General features: G+C 31.8%; 2 protein-coding genes across 2 annotated transcripts in view; both read right to left on the bottom strand.

Moving 5' to 3' along the window:
* Positions 1 to 13089, bottom strand: part of LOC119840351 (phosphatidylinositol 4-kinase beta-like) — a 40778-nt gene extending 27689 nt beyond the window's left edge. The window contains exon 1 of the mRNA XM_038366929.1: positions 12542 to 13089. Coding sequence (XP_038222857.1) covers positions 12542 to 12630 — 89 coding nt within the window. The 5' untranslated portion in view covers positions 12631 to 13089. The remainder of the gene's footprint in view (positions 1 to 12541) is intronic.
* A 438-nt stretch (positions 13090 to 13527) lies between these two features.
* On the bottom strand, positions 13528 to 15087 carry LOC119840387 (dynactin subunit 6-like). The gene is made up of 4 exons (XM_038366985.1): positions 14931 to 15087; positions 14660 to 14830; positions 14276 to 14448; positions 13528 to 13935 (listed from the first exon to the last, which is right to left on the bottom strand). Exons 1-4 carry the CDS (start codon positions 14939 to 14941, stop codon positions 13721 to 13723), a joined length of 570 nt encoding a protein of 189 aa, XP_038222913.1. The 5' UTR covers positions 14942 to 15087; the 3' UTR covers positions 13528 to 13720.
* Positions 15088 to 15454: the final 367 nt, after the last annotated feature.

The following is a 15454-nucleotide window of genomic DNA, read 5'->3' as shown; positions in this document are numbered from 1 at the left end:
AAAGATTTTACTTAAAAATAACAGTACTTCTTATCATATCAAAAAGTCATAAACGAAACTTTATATTAACACCCAACGAATGTAAAAAGAAAAGCATTAGGAAAAGGTAAAAAGCAAAACAAACTAATGGATCGCAAAGCATGCACAGTTTGCTATTATATAGGTAAGGGGTAAACCACGCATTAGTCACATTCCAACCTGCGGGCGTGGCTTTGGTTTTCCATGGCTCTCCTGTGACGTCATCACTAATGAAAATACAGTCTTAATCAATTACAGAAACAATTCTGTAAAATCTTGCAAAGGAGCGGAAGAGACACCCTTTCAAAATAGTAGGTAAATTTTAAAACATCTCTGCATCGTTAACCCATTTTCCTTTGCTATTTATTTAGACCCTAGGTATTCAACGTTAAAGTCCATCCTTAATACATATATACCTCTACATTATACTATAACATATAAGGTTCATCTAAGAAGCCAAATTAAAAGACCTAAAAGCTGGATCTAATTCTCGCGAAATCTCTTCAAAATTAACTTCATAGTCAAGTTAGCAAACTAAGTATAGTAGATAAATATTTTGTTAACTTGGCTTTGTTCTGCGAAACCTGCAATACGCAAACAATAAGACAAGCCAAGTTATATCGAAGTTTAACGCCAGAGGATCCATTAAACTTTACCGTTTCGATATCGTACCCATAAAATAATCTGTTTAAAGCAAAAATATTCATTTGACCGGAATAACTGATTACCGCCTTATAAATTCGCTAGATTTTCACTAAAAAGGTTAGAAACAAAAGCTTAAGCTGAGTTTAAACGAAAACATTTCTCTTATTACGTAACTCATTATTACGAATGCTGGGGCATCAACTGTATGAAACATAAATAGAACACAAGGGACTAGACTGTTGACCCGACTCAATGTCGGCGATTTAGTTGAAAGCCTGCATGTTTAACTTCCTTTCTGGAATAACGTTATCTAGGTTAGTAAAGGCTTTCACGAGAGAGATATAATATTAATTGTGAAGGCTGTGGATATATCCACTGTGATATCCAGTGAACATTTTTTTCATGTTAAGAACGGCACATCATACGATACATTTTGACTTTATTATAATACTTGATCATAAAGACTCGGCACTAGGTCCTCGTTATAAATTACCACCGAGTATAAGCTGAATGTGCATTTGTTTGATTATTCAATGCGTCCTTTGAGGCAACGTTACATTATAAATATTATGTTACTGTGAACAAAAAATATTATAGCGTCAGAAATGTTCAGTATTTTCCATTTTGATTTCAACAAATTTAAATAATAAAAGCTCGTGTTCTATTTCACTAGTTTCTTAATAATTTTCAATAACTGGAATGAAGTTAATTATAACATAACGCTTAACATTCGCATGTGGGCTACACGACCTTGCTGGTTGCTATACACAAGGCGAAATAAAACTGAATAGGCACTTCCGAAAGTAGCCGAGGTCATACAATCGTAGTGTATGTATGTATTATACATATATATCATTCGAACAAAATATCGCGTATCATAACATTACTTTCCAAATGATTTCCATTCATTTGAATATAAGAGATAACTGGAGCATGCGAGATTCAACTCCATATAGAATATGTATAAAGCTCGGTTGATTTAACCCGTTTTATATATACCTATTAAATATGGACAACGTCTCCTTATATGTTATTCTAGTTAGTTTTGTATAGGATTTACAGACGTACAAGTTCAAGTCCTTTCATTACTTTAAAATTGATATAGGTACATTCACTCAATAGCGGCACTCGTCGGTACTACTCTCCAACACTTTCATAGATAACTATTAGATAATACAAATCATCATCGAAAGTAGTTTTTATACGTAATCTCGCACCCGTTTCTTTGTAGTTCTTGTCCAATCAAATTACATCATTAGACGTGCTACGAACATAATCGGATCGGTACATTCAATTTGGTATGAACGTTGAATATCAGGTCTGTTTCTGTAAACATTAGAAGCGCAAAATACAGCTAAACTATACAATAATATAAAGCTAAAGAGTTTGTTAATTGAACACGCTTATCTCGGGAATTTCTGGTGCGAATTGAAAAATTATTTCTTTATTAAATAAAATAAAAAAATAAAAATCATTTATTGAACAAATTATAAATCACATAGAACATGAAACCCAGACTCCTAATATAGCTTTCGCTGTGTTTCAGGAGTCTGTGTCTTCCCGATACAGTACATAAAGTTCAATTTAGACACAATAAAATGTAATTCCTGCTTCATACATACGAAATTTAAATTCTATAATTTGATATAAATTTACAATATTTAACAATTAACAATTTTAATAATTTACATTTTATCAATAAGTAATTCATATATTCATGAAATTAAACTACTTAAAATCTGAGTTTTGAAGTAGTGTAGATTGTATGTGTATGTGTAGTGTGTGTATGTGTGAATTAATGATGATATTAAAGTATAGTCAATTTATTAAGATAGGCGATACAACATCGTGTAGGTAAGACGTGGGTGAAATCGCGGAACACAGCCAGTAAATTATAAAGGACAGCAGGTACAATAGATGTCATGATTCATGTAACTGAACATTTTAAATAACATATATAGGTTAGCTTGCATTGCACACGTACTCAGACATGATTTCTTTGGGAAACAGATGTTTTACCGTTGTAATAAGTATCCTATATTATGTCCGCTCTCTACATGTAATGTCTACTGAATTAAAGAATAAAATCATGTCTCACACAAAATACATACTTTCGCATATAGGTATGCACATTAGTAAACATTCATAACATTCTGTTATATTTTTCAATTCCCTGGCATTTCTGCAATCAAATAAATTTGTTATTGTCCGTATAACACGATCATCCTCACTAAACCAGTTTACTTTTATAAGGTAGCTCTAACTATTATGGTATATTATTATTATAGTATATTACAATAACTGTTTACTTTTTTAAGGAAGCTCACTATAATTGCAGGTACCATTGTATTGAGAGGAGCCGTCGCAGCGTCACGTTCACGCTACCCTCCCGCAATCCCGGCAGATGTTTTTGTCACGCGCTTGTTAAATCACCAAGGCAGGTGCGGAATGCTGTTTATTTTTTGCGATTTTTGCTCGAGCATCTGCCGTGCACATTTCGCTTGATATTGGCTAAATGTGGTGCTTGATGATATGCAACCTTTTGTGTCTCGTTTTTGGGTTACCTGTATAATCAAGTTGATTAAATTTTCTGAAATCTCTTTCTTTCGTAGGTATTGCCTACTTCATTTTTTATATTTATTAATAACACAGCTTTTGTTGTTACCACCGTTGAAAAAATAAGTGGGGTATTATTAAAATAAATTGTATGAATTTTAAATACGTCATTCTTATTAAAAGACAAACAAACATCAAAATATTATCAATATTCATGTTTCATTATAGAAGAAATAAAAAAATTAATTACTTATCCAAATCCGTTCAGACGTTAAATCTTGATAAATAATATACACTGCACAGACACACACACACACACACACACACACACACACACACACACACACACACCTACAGATGGACAAAACTTTCGCATTTATAATATTAGTGTGACTACACTTACAATTGACGTGTAACAGCTAGCAATCACGAATTAGTTTAAATCAAGAATTAACCAGATAAATATTTACCTGGTAAATATAAATCTGATAAGTTAACTCTGGTAAGCATAAAATAAGTAAATTCTAAACTTGTGCAATATTTTTCTACAAAAATGCGTAGTAAATGAAAAATAACAGACAAAAAACTTATTACACTTTAAAAATTATAACATTTGTGTAATTATGTTTGTGTACTCAAATCCAAGGATATCTCATCCATCTTAACCACTATTTTATTATGATATGTATCATGATCAAGTTTTATTCGACATACGGAAATTATCTGCTTAAACCTCAGACAATTCACTTAGCCTTAAATGGTTAAAACCACAACCAAATCTACGCCTGTAGGTAGGTAATAGATGAAACGTTCGCGTGAACGTCCTTTGACCTTTGCCGTACTTTTCCTTAAAAACTTTATTTTTCTTTATTGTTATAACTAAAATTTATCGTAAGATTATTTGCTGGAAAATATGGGCGTGAAGAAAATTGCGACCTACGGTGATATACCTAAGGTTCATAACTAACATACAGAAGAATAAATCATATAAGATTCATTTTTCATACGATAATCATAAGGGGCATTATCTTATATATAAAATTCTCGTGTCACAATGTTAGTCTCTATACTCCTCCGAAACGGCTTGACCGATTCCTCTGAAATTTGGTAAGCATATTGGGTAGGTCTGAGAATTGGCTAACATCTATTTTTCATACCACTAAACGATAAGAGTAAGGCAGAACAGCGTTTGCCGGGTGCAGCTAGTTATAATATAGAACTCTCCTTGCAGACGCTTGAATTTAGACCTAAAAACTTTTTTGACATAAAGATGAAAATCTTACGATGCATATTACTAAAAGAAATGCTATCACACTTCACTACATTTCACGAGCGATATCTACATCAGACTTAGCAATGCCGCTTTTAATAGTAAAATTTCAGACTATAGCATACATTGGTGGGGTCCGTCATTGCTTATTATGGACCAACACGGACTCCCCTAGCGTGGGTTCATACTGATTGATCGTTTCCGTCCATTGTGTCCTCTCCCTTTCAAATGTTAAGAGTAGTGACCTACGATTGCTGGCTACATTAATATCAAAGAGACCACGTGAACACATGTTATTATCGTACGCAAACAGGAAAGGCGGACAATCTTGCCGAGCATATTAGTTTTGAGATGGATTTGTGCCTCCTATAGTTGACATTACTGTCTCTAGGCAGCTTCTATCTGTTTAAAAATGTATTCACAAACAAACCCATGATGGAGCGCATATGAAATATTATGATATACATTCCTCATTATTAAGAAAAAGCACTTGCATAAAGAAACTCTTTAGGTACTAGCAACTATGTGTATTTAAAATTGCATATGTAGTAAAAAGCGGCTACATTTTATAGGCTCCACTCCAAAGCGCGGAATAATAATTGATGGCCTACTAGCATTTTTAGCTTTCATAAGCAGTTACCCATGGCACTTAGCCCCAGTTCAGTAGTTCGCGAACTGCAAACCGCGGAACGCAATTTAAAACGCCTCATTCACCCCATTATTCTTAGCGAAATTGTTCACAGCAATGCGAAAAGAGGTGAAGTGATGTACAACTGTCGATTATGTATGTATTATTCAAACTTTGACCAGGTACTACGTGGGAGCGTTCGGCTTTGGCTCAAATGAATTGGGGCCGCTTTTTTTCGCGGCTTTTCGTTTTAATTTCCGTTCCATTTTCGAAATATAGTTACTTTTTTTTATCGAACTTTCAACTGCACCAATATTTGTTAATACTACGAAAAATATTACAGTTGATTGAAACTCAATTTTAATACATACTTCGAACAGTTTCTCTTTAATATTTGAGCCATTTTATGTCAAAATGTTCATACGTATAAATAATGTAATAACGTAATGCAAGTGAAAGAATAAAAGATTACATGACTTGGTACATTTATTATGTTAGGATTTAGGCTAGTAGATATTTAAATAACAATGTAGTGGGGTTATCTATAGTCAAGGCTTAGATGTTATGGAGGGTCAATGAACTTATGTTCCAAGAAGTCTACATTTCTATTTAATATGTATTGATTTCCTCACCCTCAATCCGTGTAGGAAATATGGGAATCCCGAATGTACCCTGTAGGGAAATACGCCACACTTTTTATGTTTGGTGTTAAACAAAAATCGTGTGCAATTGATTTGTTTCAATGTTATATTTTTCACATCTCTTTTTTTTTCCATAGACTTTATTGTAACGATTTACTATTTATATCTGCCTCGGTAAAAAATTCAGTTTATTACATACTAGCCGCGCTCCGGGTTTCGCCTGCGTAACTCTGCATCCCATAGGAACATCGGGATAAAAAGTTGCCTATCTGTTATTCCAGTTGTTTAGCTAACTACGTACCAAATTTTATTGCAATCGATTCAGTAGTTTTTGCGTGAAGAGTAACAAACGTAAACGTACACATACACATACATCCATCCTCACAAACTTTCGGATTTATAATATTAGTAGGATAAGATACTAAAATGTTCTATATAACGTTAAATATTACGAAATGAAACAATATTATCAAAATTTAATTTCAAGTAAATAGAATAACATGTTTACATTAAATAAATTACTTATATTTAACGGCCAATAATAATTTTATGAGGAAACATGTCACGGGAACATTTTCTACGAACTACAAACTAAAAAAATCAATATCACAGGAAAATGTTCATTTTGGCATGTGCAAGGCGAGAACAAGTTTATCATTTCCTAGCTGTGCGGTTTCACTCACGTCGTACATGAAGTTAAAGAGCATACAGGCTACCTCAATAAAGATATAATATATTATAATAATAACGTAAGAAGAATCTAAAATAATCTAAGCTAATATTTTCGGTGGTTCAAATCTAAAAGCTTAAAAGACAGATGAATATTATAAGGCGTTATTGCTTACAATAGCAAAAAAAAAGAAAGATGTTAATATGAAATAATAAGTCCAAATATTACTTAAATATAAACAAGACAAGTCGTTCCGATAATAACATGAATATAGATGGAAAGCCAACTGTAAAAGGGTTTTTAAAAAAGCGGCTATCAACTCTAGCCTTCAGAATTTATTTTATCGTCCTAGATGCCCTAACTTGGCATTATAGTGACACTTAGCGAAACCCCAATTCTGAACGCATACATCTTTTATTCATTACTTTTATATCTCTAACGTATAAATAAAACTTGTTTAAAATGAGGTAAATATTTGAATCACTAACAAATAAGTTCTTATGTTCAAATTAATGTACGAAACTAGCGATCCGTTTCCGAAATATCCTTTCACTGAAATTAAATTCTAAATATGAATACTTTACGATTTAAAATAGAAACCATTTAAATGAGGACAATTTAATTTTACAATTTACAGCTGAACATCGCGGTCTCACACACGTCTTGTATAATGTTATATAGCCTCAATTAATGGACGATTCAATACCAAATTGAATTTTTGAATTCGAATCATTCACGAGATTAGCGCATTCAAACAAACAAACTCTACAGCTTTACATTATTGAGTATACATATTTAGAACACGTTCATTTTTGAATTAGACAAGCGACACATTCAGTATTATGATATATAAAATTAGTCATAACAAGAACACAGATCATAAACGAGTTCTCAGACACATTTATCAGCAGCCGCAAACTCCGGCGCGATTCGCACGCAGTTGCCACCGCGACAATTTCATTCATACACGAATATTATTAATGTTTGGATGGCCGTTTATCTGTGTCCCAGCAGTGGGAACATAGATGGGCCGATGATGATGTTGATATATATATGTATGTATGTAAAAGAATTTGGAGTACCTATTATTCCTACTATAAACAACCAAACTATCTAAAATGTTGGATAAACTTTTAAGTACCATAAGTCATAACAGCACCGCTACGCAACAAAGTATTTAAAATTGTAATAAAATCTAAATGTTGAAAAGTCGGTTTTGTTATAAAAATACCATGTCCAGACTACCCGCCGAAAAAAAACATGAAATAAATTGTAGTGTATAAGCTACATTTGCTAAATAACTAAATTCGAAGTAAAAGTATTTTGTTCTTCTATGTAGTGGTACTGTAATGTTGTAAATCTTTGACGTGCGTTCTTTTATAACGAAATTAATGGTAATTGAAAGAATTAGATCACCATCCTTTCCGTTGTTCATTCTTCGCATTCCGATGACGTACAACTGATTGATAAAGGGTCATAAACCATAATATGTATGTACGTACACGCTTCAACCACGCATTCTTCACTTGATATGTCTAATTAACACAATGAATCATTAATTGTTTACGCAAATAGCAATCCTCATAAACGCCATTTTGATTGAAAATTATCATGTCTCCTATTGACGGTTATGATTTTTCGGTGTGTTTTAATTATTCTTAAATATTACTATTACTACCTATTCGTTGTTATACTCTTGTGTATCAAACTTTATCGATTCCTTAATTAATTGATAACAAAGTATTGTAATGAAATTTTACATTTGACGCGTTTAGAAAACAATCGCTACTAATATTATAAATGCGTTAATAACTCTTTCACGCCTAACTACTGAACCGATTTTGATGAAATTTGCTGTAGAGATAGTAGTCATCCTGGAAATAACGTGGGCACGGGAATTATGCGATTTTTCTTTGACTACGCAGGCGAAGCAGCAGGCGGAAAGCTAGTAGAGAATATACCCCAAATGGGTTTACATCATTATACTTATCTCTCATATGAAGTACTTAACTTTGGAAAAAGTGAAATACGTTCATAAAAAAAGTTTAACAAATAATTGCGTTGACCTATGAACATATTAAATTAATTAATCATAAAACACAAAGACGTTATCAGCTTATCATTTATTTATGACAGTAGTATCAGAACGCTATCTATAATATGATATTATTATGTAATTGCTATTGGTTCCGTATGTATTCTTCGGATGATAAGGGATGATAATCATGAAGATGGATTCCAAGATGGAAGCTGCTTCCTCTCGCCGATCCGTGGCGACGCTTGAATCCCGGCCACCAATGAACCCACCTAAGCAATGGAATTACTTCCCCTTTTCCGTTTTTTGTTAGGTACATAGTACATATACACCCCAGGAACTCCAACCTAATACGGGTACGCCCAATCCAAAACGGATACGATTGCGAATGTAAGAATGACATTTGAACAACATAAGTAAAAGATTAACACAGGGAATTTATTGTCCCTGATTGGCCGGCTTGTAATTAAATAAAATCCGTATTACATATGTAAGAGTCTTTGGCACAACCGTATACAGATTAACTTACGCATAGGACAAATCAGCATTTGCTTCAAAAGTCACTGGATATTTCGTTTATTTCTCCAATAAAGGAGGGCCTTGGGTAAGCGCTCGTTCGCGTAATGAACGCCAGACATTCCACTCTAAAAGTCAATTGTTTTATTGATTGATAGCTTAGAAATAGTCAAGAATTGCGTAACTTCTATACTGTACATGTCTTATCACCATCATAGCATATATTAGAATGATACTCAGTCGGAGTTGCTAAGCGAAGATTAATATTTTAATGATTGCAAAAACATTTTATCATCGTCCAAGTACAAAACTTTCTGCAAGCGCACTACAAAATACTACATTCTGGCTTATATTCATAATACTACGAGCGTGCCGACTTTTATAATACGGGTAATCGAGAGTGTGATAGTTCAAAGAAATTCCGAAATTGTTTACACACACACACACCAACACAAAGCGTCTAGACGTCTACGCTTCGATTAAAATTATATTCAGGTGAAATACAAAATACTGTAAGTAAAAAACGGAAACCTGGCTAGACGATAAGCCCAGTAGCTAAAGTTAACATATCAAACCCTTTTGTAAATAGAAAGAATGGCACATCAAATCAGAAACATGACAACCTAACTCGCTCAAATCTTGCCAATTTCAAATAAAATCTTCATATGATAAGTCATTATTATAGCACTATATACAGCAATAAATTGTTAAAAGCAGGAATTTTCGATCGGCTTCCCGCCGCCATCCGCCGACAGCACTTTTACTTTCGCCCGTTACATTCACCTGTACTCAAAGCCTGCCCTAGATACTAGATTCGTGTATTTACGCAATCCCTAATATTGAGTTCACAATAATTATGCCCTAGATCGTAAAACTTAAGGAAAACTCCAAAAGTGACATTGAAAAACTTAAAGGCTGTTTATTGTTGGAAAATTATTTTTTTTTTTTTATGTATTAGCGGGCAAATGAGCTGTGAGGGTTGTGGTTCCTTCCTTAGTGTGAGATGGCCCAATTCGTGCTAAAGTGTGCTTGACTCCCTCATTAAACAGTGTTTGCCTTTATCACCTTTGTTATCAATACCAATTATTTTTGTAAAATAATGATATCATAGCAGAGTCTGTCTTTGGGGCACTTGTCTTTTTTTTTACAAAACAAATTAATAAAAAAAAATAATACTACATGACAGATTGTACACTTAATATTTATCCTTTACCTAAGGGGTTGCCTGGAAAAATCACTCTAAACTGATATGGACCTCATCTTTAACAATTGTTTAAATTTATTTTCTTTCTTCTTTCTTTTATGTATTATAAAAGTGATAAAATAATAAATAGATTTTCCTTAAGAGCTAATATATTATACATTCTGTATGTACTCATCTAGCTTTATAATGACTTTAGTATGTTAAATTCTTTTTCTTAATTGGAAATATTTACCCCAAAAAAATAATTGTCAAAATCATTAGTATAAAATAACAATCAAATATTCTCTAGGTAAAACAAGGTTTCAATACAAAATTAAGTTGTTGTTATCCTCAATTTGTTTAAATTACATTTATTATTATTGAAATGTAAATAATGTAGTTTTATTCAACAATCCCTAAAATGACGAGGTATTCAATTCGACTTTTTGCTTATTTCTGTTTTCTCACTCTATAACTCCATGCATTTTCAATGTTTGACATGATTTCTTTCATGCCTCTTAGGAAATTCTTGTCATTTCACTACACCACAATGTAATTTAAACTTTACAACCAAAACTATAACAAAACTATGTAAATTTAATTTTTAGTTTTATAGCATTGAAATGCTTTATAAATGAGAAATTTTGAAAGAATAGAACAAATTTTTTCTATTCTTTCAAAATTTCTCATTTATAAAGCATTTCAATGCTATAAAACTAAAAATTAAATTTAACAAAGGCCGCGTTCCATCGATACAATATTGTAATCATTGAAATAATGTTTCGTATTGGTTGTGATGGTTCTTAATCATCTCAATAGATGGCGTGGGGTGCCCCTTTAGGCACATGAAACCGAAAGAGTAGAAGAAATTCGATTACTGTGGCAGGATCACGGGTGGCCGAGAGGCTAGGCGTTGCTACGGTTAGGCAAGATACGCAGGTTCGAATCCTGCCTCGTGATCAAATTTTTTCTATTCTTTCAAAATTTCTTAAAACTATGTTAATCTTATGATTTAACAGTCAAGTATTGTAAGATCACTTCTATCTCTGTTATATTCAATTCAAGGTACTTATTGAGACAATTATGTAAGTTACTTACACTCACATAACATTAAAATTTTAAGAAGCATTCTAATGTGAAAGTAGAGGTAGTTATTATTTAATTATATTGAAATTACAATTCATTATTTCCAGTCTCAGTTATAATTAGACAACATGAAAATGAATTTATATTATGCTGTTGTACAAAAATATAAATAGTTAAAATGCAATAATTGTAATAGGTATAAATATATGGTGTAACAAACTTGAAATTAGATCATATTATTTGAGACATACCACCAGGAGGCTACTCAAATTTCAATAACAATAATAAGAGCGGCCTAAAACTTTATTGACATGGAAAGTTTAAGTAAATACAAAACAAATGTGAATGAAATATTCTGAAAAATTTAAATCCACCTGTATATTTTTTCGTATTTTATTGTATTGTCAGAATTATTAAATGGCTACAAAGGAGCTATATTTGTTAAATGTAATTTTATTGTAATTTACAAATGTATTCAATTCAACAATATTCTCGATAGATTATGTACCCCAGTTTTAGACAGCTATTTGTTTATTATATTTGTGTACCTGATTGACAAAATTTCTATAAATCATTCAGACTGCTAATTGAATGTTTAATAAAGGAAATGGTTTTTAATCAAACAGCTTTAAGCAATAAAGCTAGTTATAGTTGGCTGTCACAAACCCGTTGTTTGCTATTGAATGTATATCTATCAATCATTTCGGCTCTCTTTAGTGCATAACTGGATTGCTGCCAAGGTCGTCTGATTTCAGTAATTAAGGACAGATAATAAAATTTGTAGATATTGATATCATATTACAATGAAGGCATAGTAAGAAACAATAATTATAAACTATAAATAAAGTTTATATAAAGAAATACTACCACATTACACTTGACGCTCAATAAAAAAATTAAACACTCAAGTAAGACTAAATGAAATTATTCTTTTAAATAATTTATAATATCTTATATCATTTGTTATTGATTCAGTGATTGTAAATTATTTATTATACTTTGAATAGGTAGATTATTAATATAAAAAACAATACATACTTAAAGGACTTATATTTTATTATTTATAACTTTGTATGATTATATTAGTTAGGATTAATATTTTTATTTACTTACAAATTTAAATACGAACTAATCGACCTAATATCGCAAGAAACTGACATGATAAGAGTTATAGTCGGCGATAAATTTTCTAAAATAAATACATAATAATGAATGTTTGTTGAACGAAAATAGCCCGTACTGTAAGGAGATAAGAGCTCATTGATAGTACCTACTGAAAGTAAGGTGACTCACCTGAAATCCAGGCTAAGATTCCTTTGATGCGTAGGGGGTTTGTTTTTGGCATCGAGGCGGCTACCGTGAATAGGGACATCTTCCAACATGCTCACGCACTGATGTTTTCACCACACAAAAAACCCATAACAAAAAAGCGTAAAATCAAAGAGTAAATAACAACATGGCGTCGTCGATAGTCCACACAATTGTCTACTCAAAATACACCCACATCTACTTGAAACGAAAGTCAACAACGAATATGTAAAAGTATGAGCAATTCTTAAATTATATAGAATTGATTAAATTAACAATATATCAACATGATCCACTTTTGTTAAGGAACTGACTTCGACAGTCAACTTTTAAACTGGTTTGTCTTGAAATGTACACAGGCCACAGATGTAGAAATTCAAAAACAAAATCGTACCAAGCTATAAAAACTAATATTTACTGCGAAAAATACTACAAAAAGCTTGTAAACGTAACTAAACGAAATATTAAATTAAAGAAATCGATGACTCTTCCATCGAGACAACATCACAATTAATTTCTATTTTGTTGCTCCTGACAAATAATATGGTGTGACATCTGCACATTTCGATCTGCCAATGTCATAAACTGACAGTGATATGTTTTCTGTGCATTTACTTCACAGAGTATTTATAGAGATTGAAAGTTGTAATATATTTTTTAAAAATTTGAAACAATTAATCATAAAAAATATGTATAAGAATGAATACCCATCAAAGACAAATAATCCATGTTCAGCTTCCTACGATATTTTTGTAATCTATGTTACAAAGATCCTCAGGTGATCGGCCTAATTCGGAATTCTGGTAAAGATAACATTTAGTATGACGCAATCATTTTAAAAAATGGAACACATAATATTAAATTTTGTACAAGTAAAAAAGAAAGTGAGGAAAAATGAATTTATAACGAGACATTTTAAAAATTAAGTAGTGTAGGAAATTAAATTCATCAAGTAGAAATAAATAGTACCAATTTCATTCTTATCATATTTTATTTGATATAATAACTTAAGTATATGGAGTGAAGGCTTCTATAACATACTTAGAGTAATTATAAAAGCTTCTGTAAATGAAACATGTTATATCGTGGTTAACGAAACATTTCTTGAATTAGCTTAGATCTAAGTTATAAATGAAGTTAAATATTTTTCACTTAAAAAGCAAATCATTTAACAGGTTCCTGTGACTGTCTCGAAGATTGCCTTTTGTGAACATTTGGCTTTCTTAGTCTATGATAGTTGGGCATTACTTTACTGAGGAAGTCAAGCTGTAAAAGCTGTGATGGTTGTTTCTCTAATGCTTCTCGGATGTGGTGCTCTGAACCCCAGATAACAGTATTGTCAACTAATGTTTGAGGTGCTATGAGTTGACATGATGCACCTGAAAAAGAAATAGATAATAAAGAAATAATGAGATTCAATGAATATATTATATGTGCTTATCATCTTGTTAAGGGTTTTTATATTTTGTTAACATTAAAAGTCAAGGTTCTTTTTCAGACAAAATATTGTCTCTTGTGTTTATTGCATGTGTGTTTTTTTTCGTTGATTTGATACTAAGAGTGGTATCAAATAATTAAAAATAATTGAAAAGTGGAATGGTGAATGTTTGCCATTACGAGTACATCATAATTAAGATGTCCTATTATATTCCATTCACCATTAGCACAGAATCACATTGCAAAATACCACTGTAATTTTTATCTTAAATAGTTACATACCAACAACACATCCACTTCCAATTTTGACATCTACACCAACAAAAGATCTGCCCTCAAAGACATTACTCTCCCCAATGTGACCAAAAATTGATTCCAGCTTGCAGCCAACTTCAAAAACATTATGAGCACCAATGAAAAGTGGTTTTGGTGGCACTTCTTGTTTGTCACTTTTTCTGTAAAAAAAAAAATTATAATATCCTAGTTATATACAGGATTTGGAGAAGGTATTACCATTAAAATTTATATTATTGTCTTTTTTAAATCATCATATATAATATTAGAAATGGATAAACTTTTAGAAATCAAAATATTGAATAACACCTTTGCATTTCTTGTTAGATTAGTTATAAGTCATGAGCCCTGATTGTACAATAAAATACATACTTGTGTATGATGGTTGAGTATTCTTCAATGATGCAGTACTCTGCTATGATAATGGGGCCTCCTTCAGCCTTAATTGTCACTCTAGGATGTATAACAGTGCCACCTCCAATAGTGATGTCACCTTCTAGAGTACAATCTTCGCAAACTGTTGCACCAGGCAAAATTTTTATGCTAGAATAATGACAATATTGAGCATATTTTATTTACATTTGCCAACAGTGACTACATTTATATATTCAACATAGCAGTTGCAAAAAAATTGTAAACTTACTTGTGAGACATGTTTGTAACCGCAAGAAAGTTTTATTTTATTAGAAAAAGGCGTTTTACTTAAAATACAGAATTATTCCATACACATATCAATTTTATAAATAGTTTCAGATTTTATACTCTTTCATGTAGTGCAAACATTATTCATACTTCAAAACACAAATTATAAATGTTATCTAAAATTAACTGTCATTTGTCACTTGACAGATCTACATATATATTTTTTTGTCGTTTAAGGTAATTTCCAGAGACAATTAAATTTGTTAGAATGTGTAATAACATTCTACTTGTTTTGTCTACTGATAAACGGTTGCCCATTTGGTGTAGTAGTTAACAAAAGTTCGGGACGGATGTAATTGTTGCCGTCCGAACAAGACGCATTATTTTTACGCATCACCATGGCAGACTAAGTCGTTTTTTTAGTACTGTCGAGACTCTAGCTCATAGATTACACTTAATTACGGAGTCTAAATAGCATGGGAGCCAACCGTCGATCCTTTGTTTATGTACTACAATGTGAAATAA

This window comes from Zerene cesonia, chromosome 6 (genome assembly GCF_012273895.1).
Source record: "Zerene cesonia ecotype Mississippi chromosome 6, Zerene_cesonia_1.1, whole genome shotgun sequence".
Lineage (NCBI taxonomy): Eukaryota > Metazoa > Arthropoda > Insecta > Lepidoptera > Pieridae > Zerene > Zerene cesonia.
Note: the sequence above shows the minus strand (reverse complement) of the source record. Positions and strands in the feature narration are given on the sequence as shown.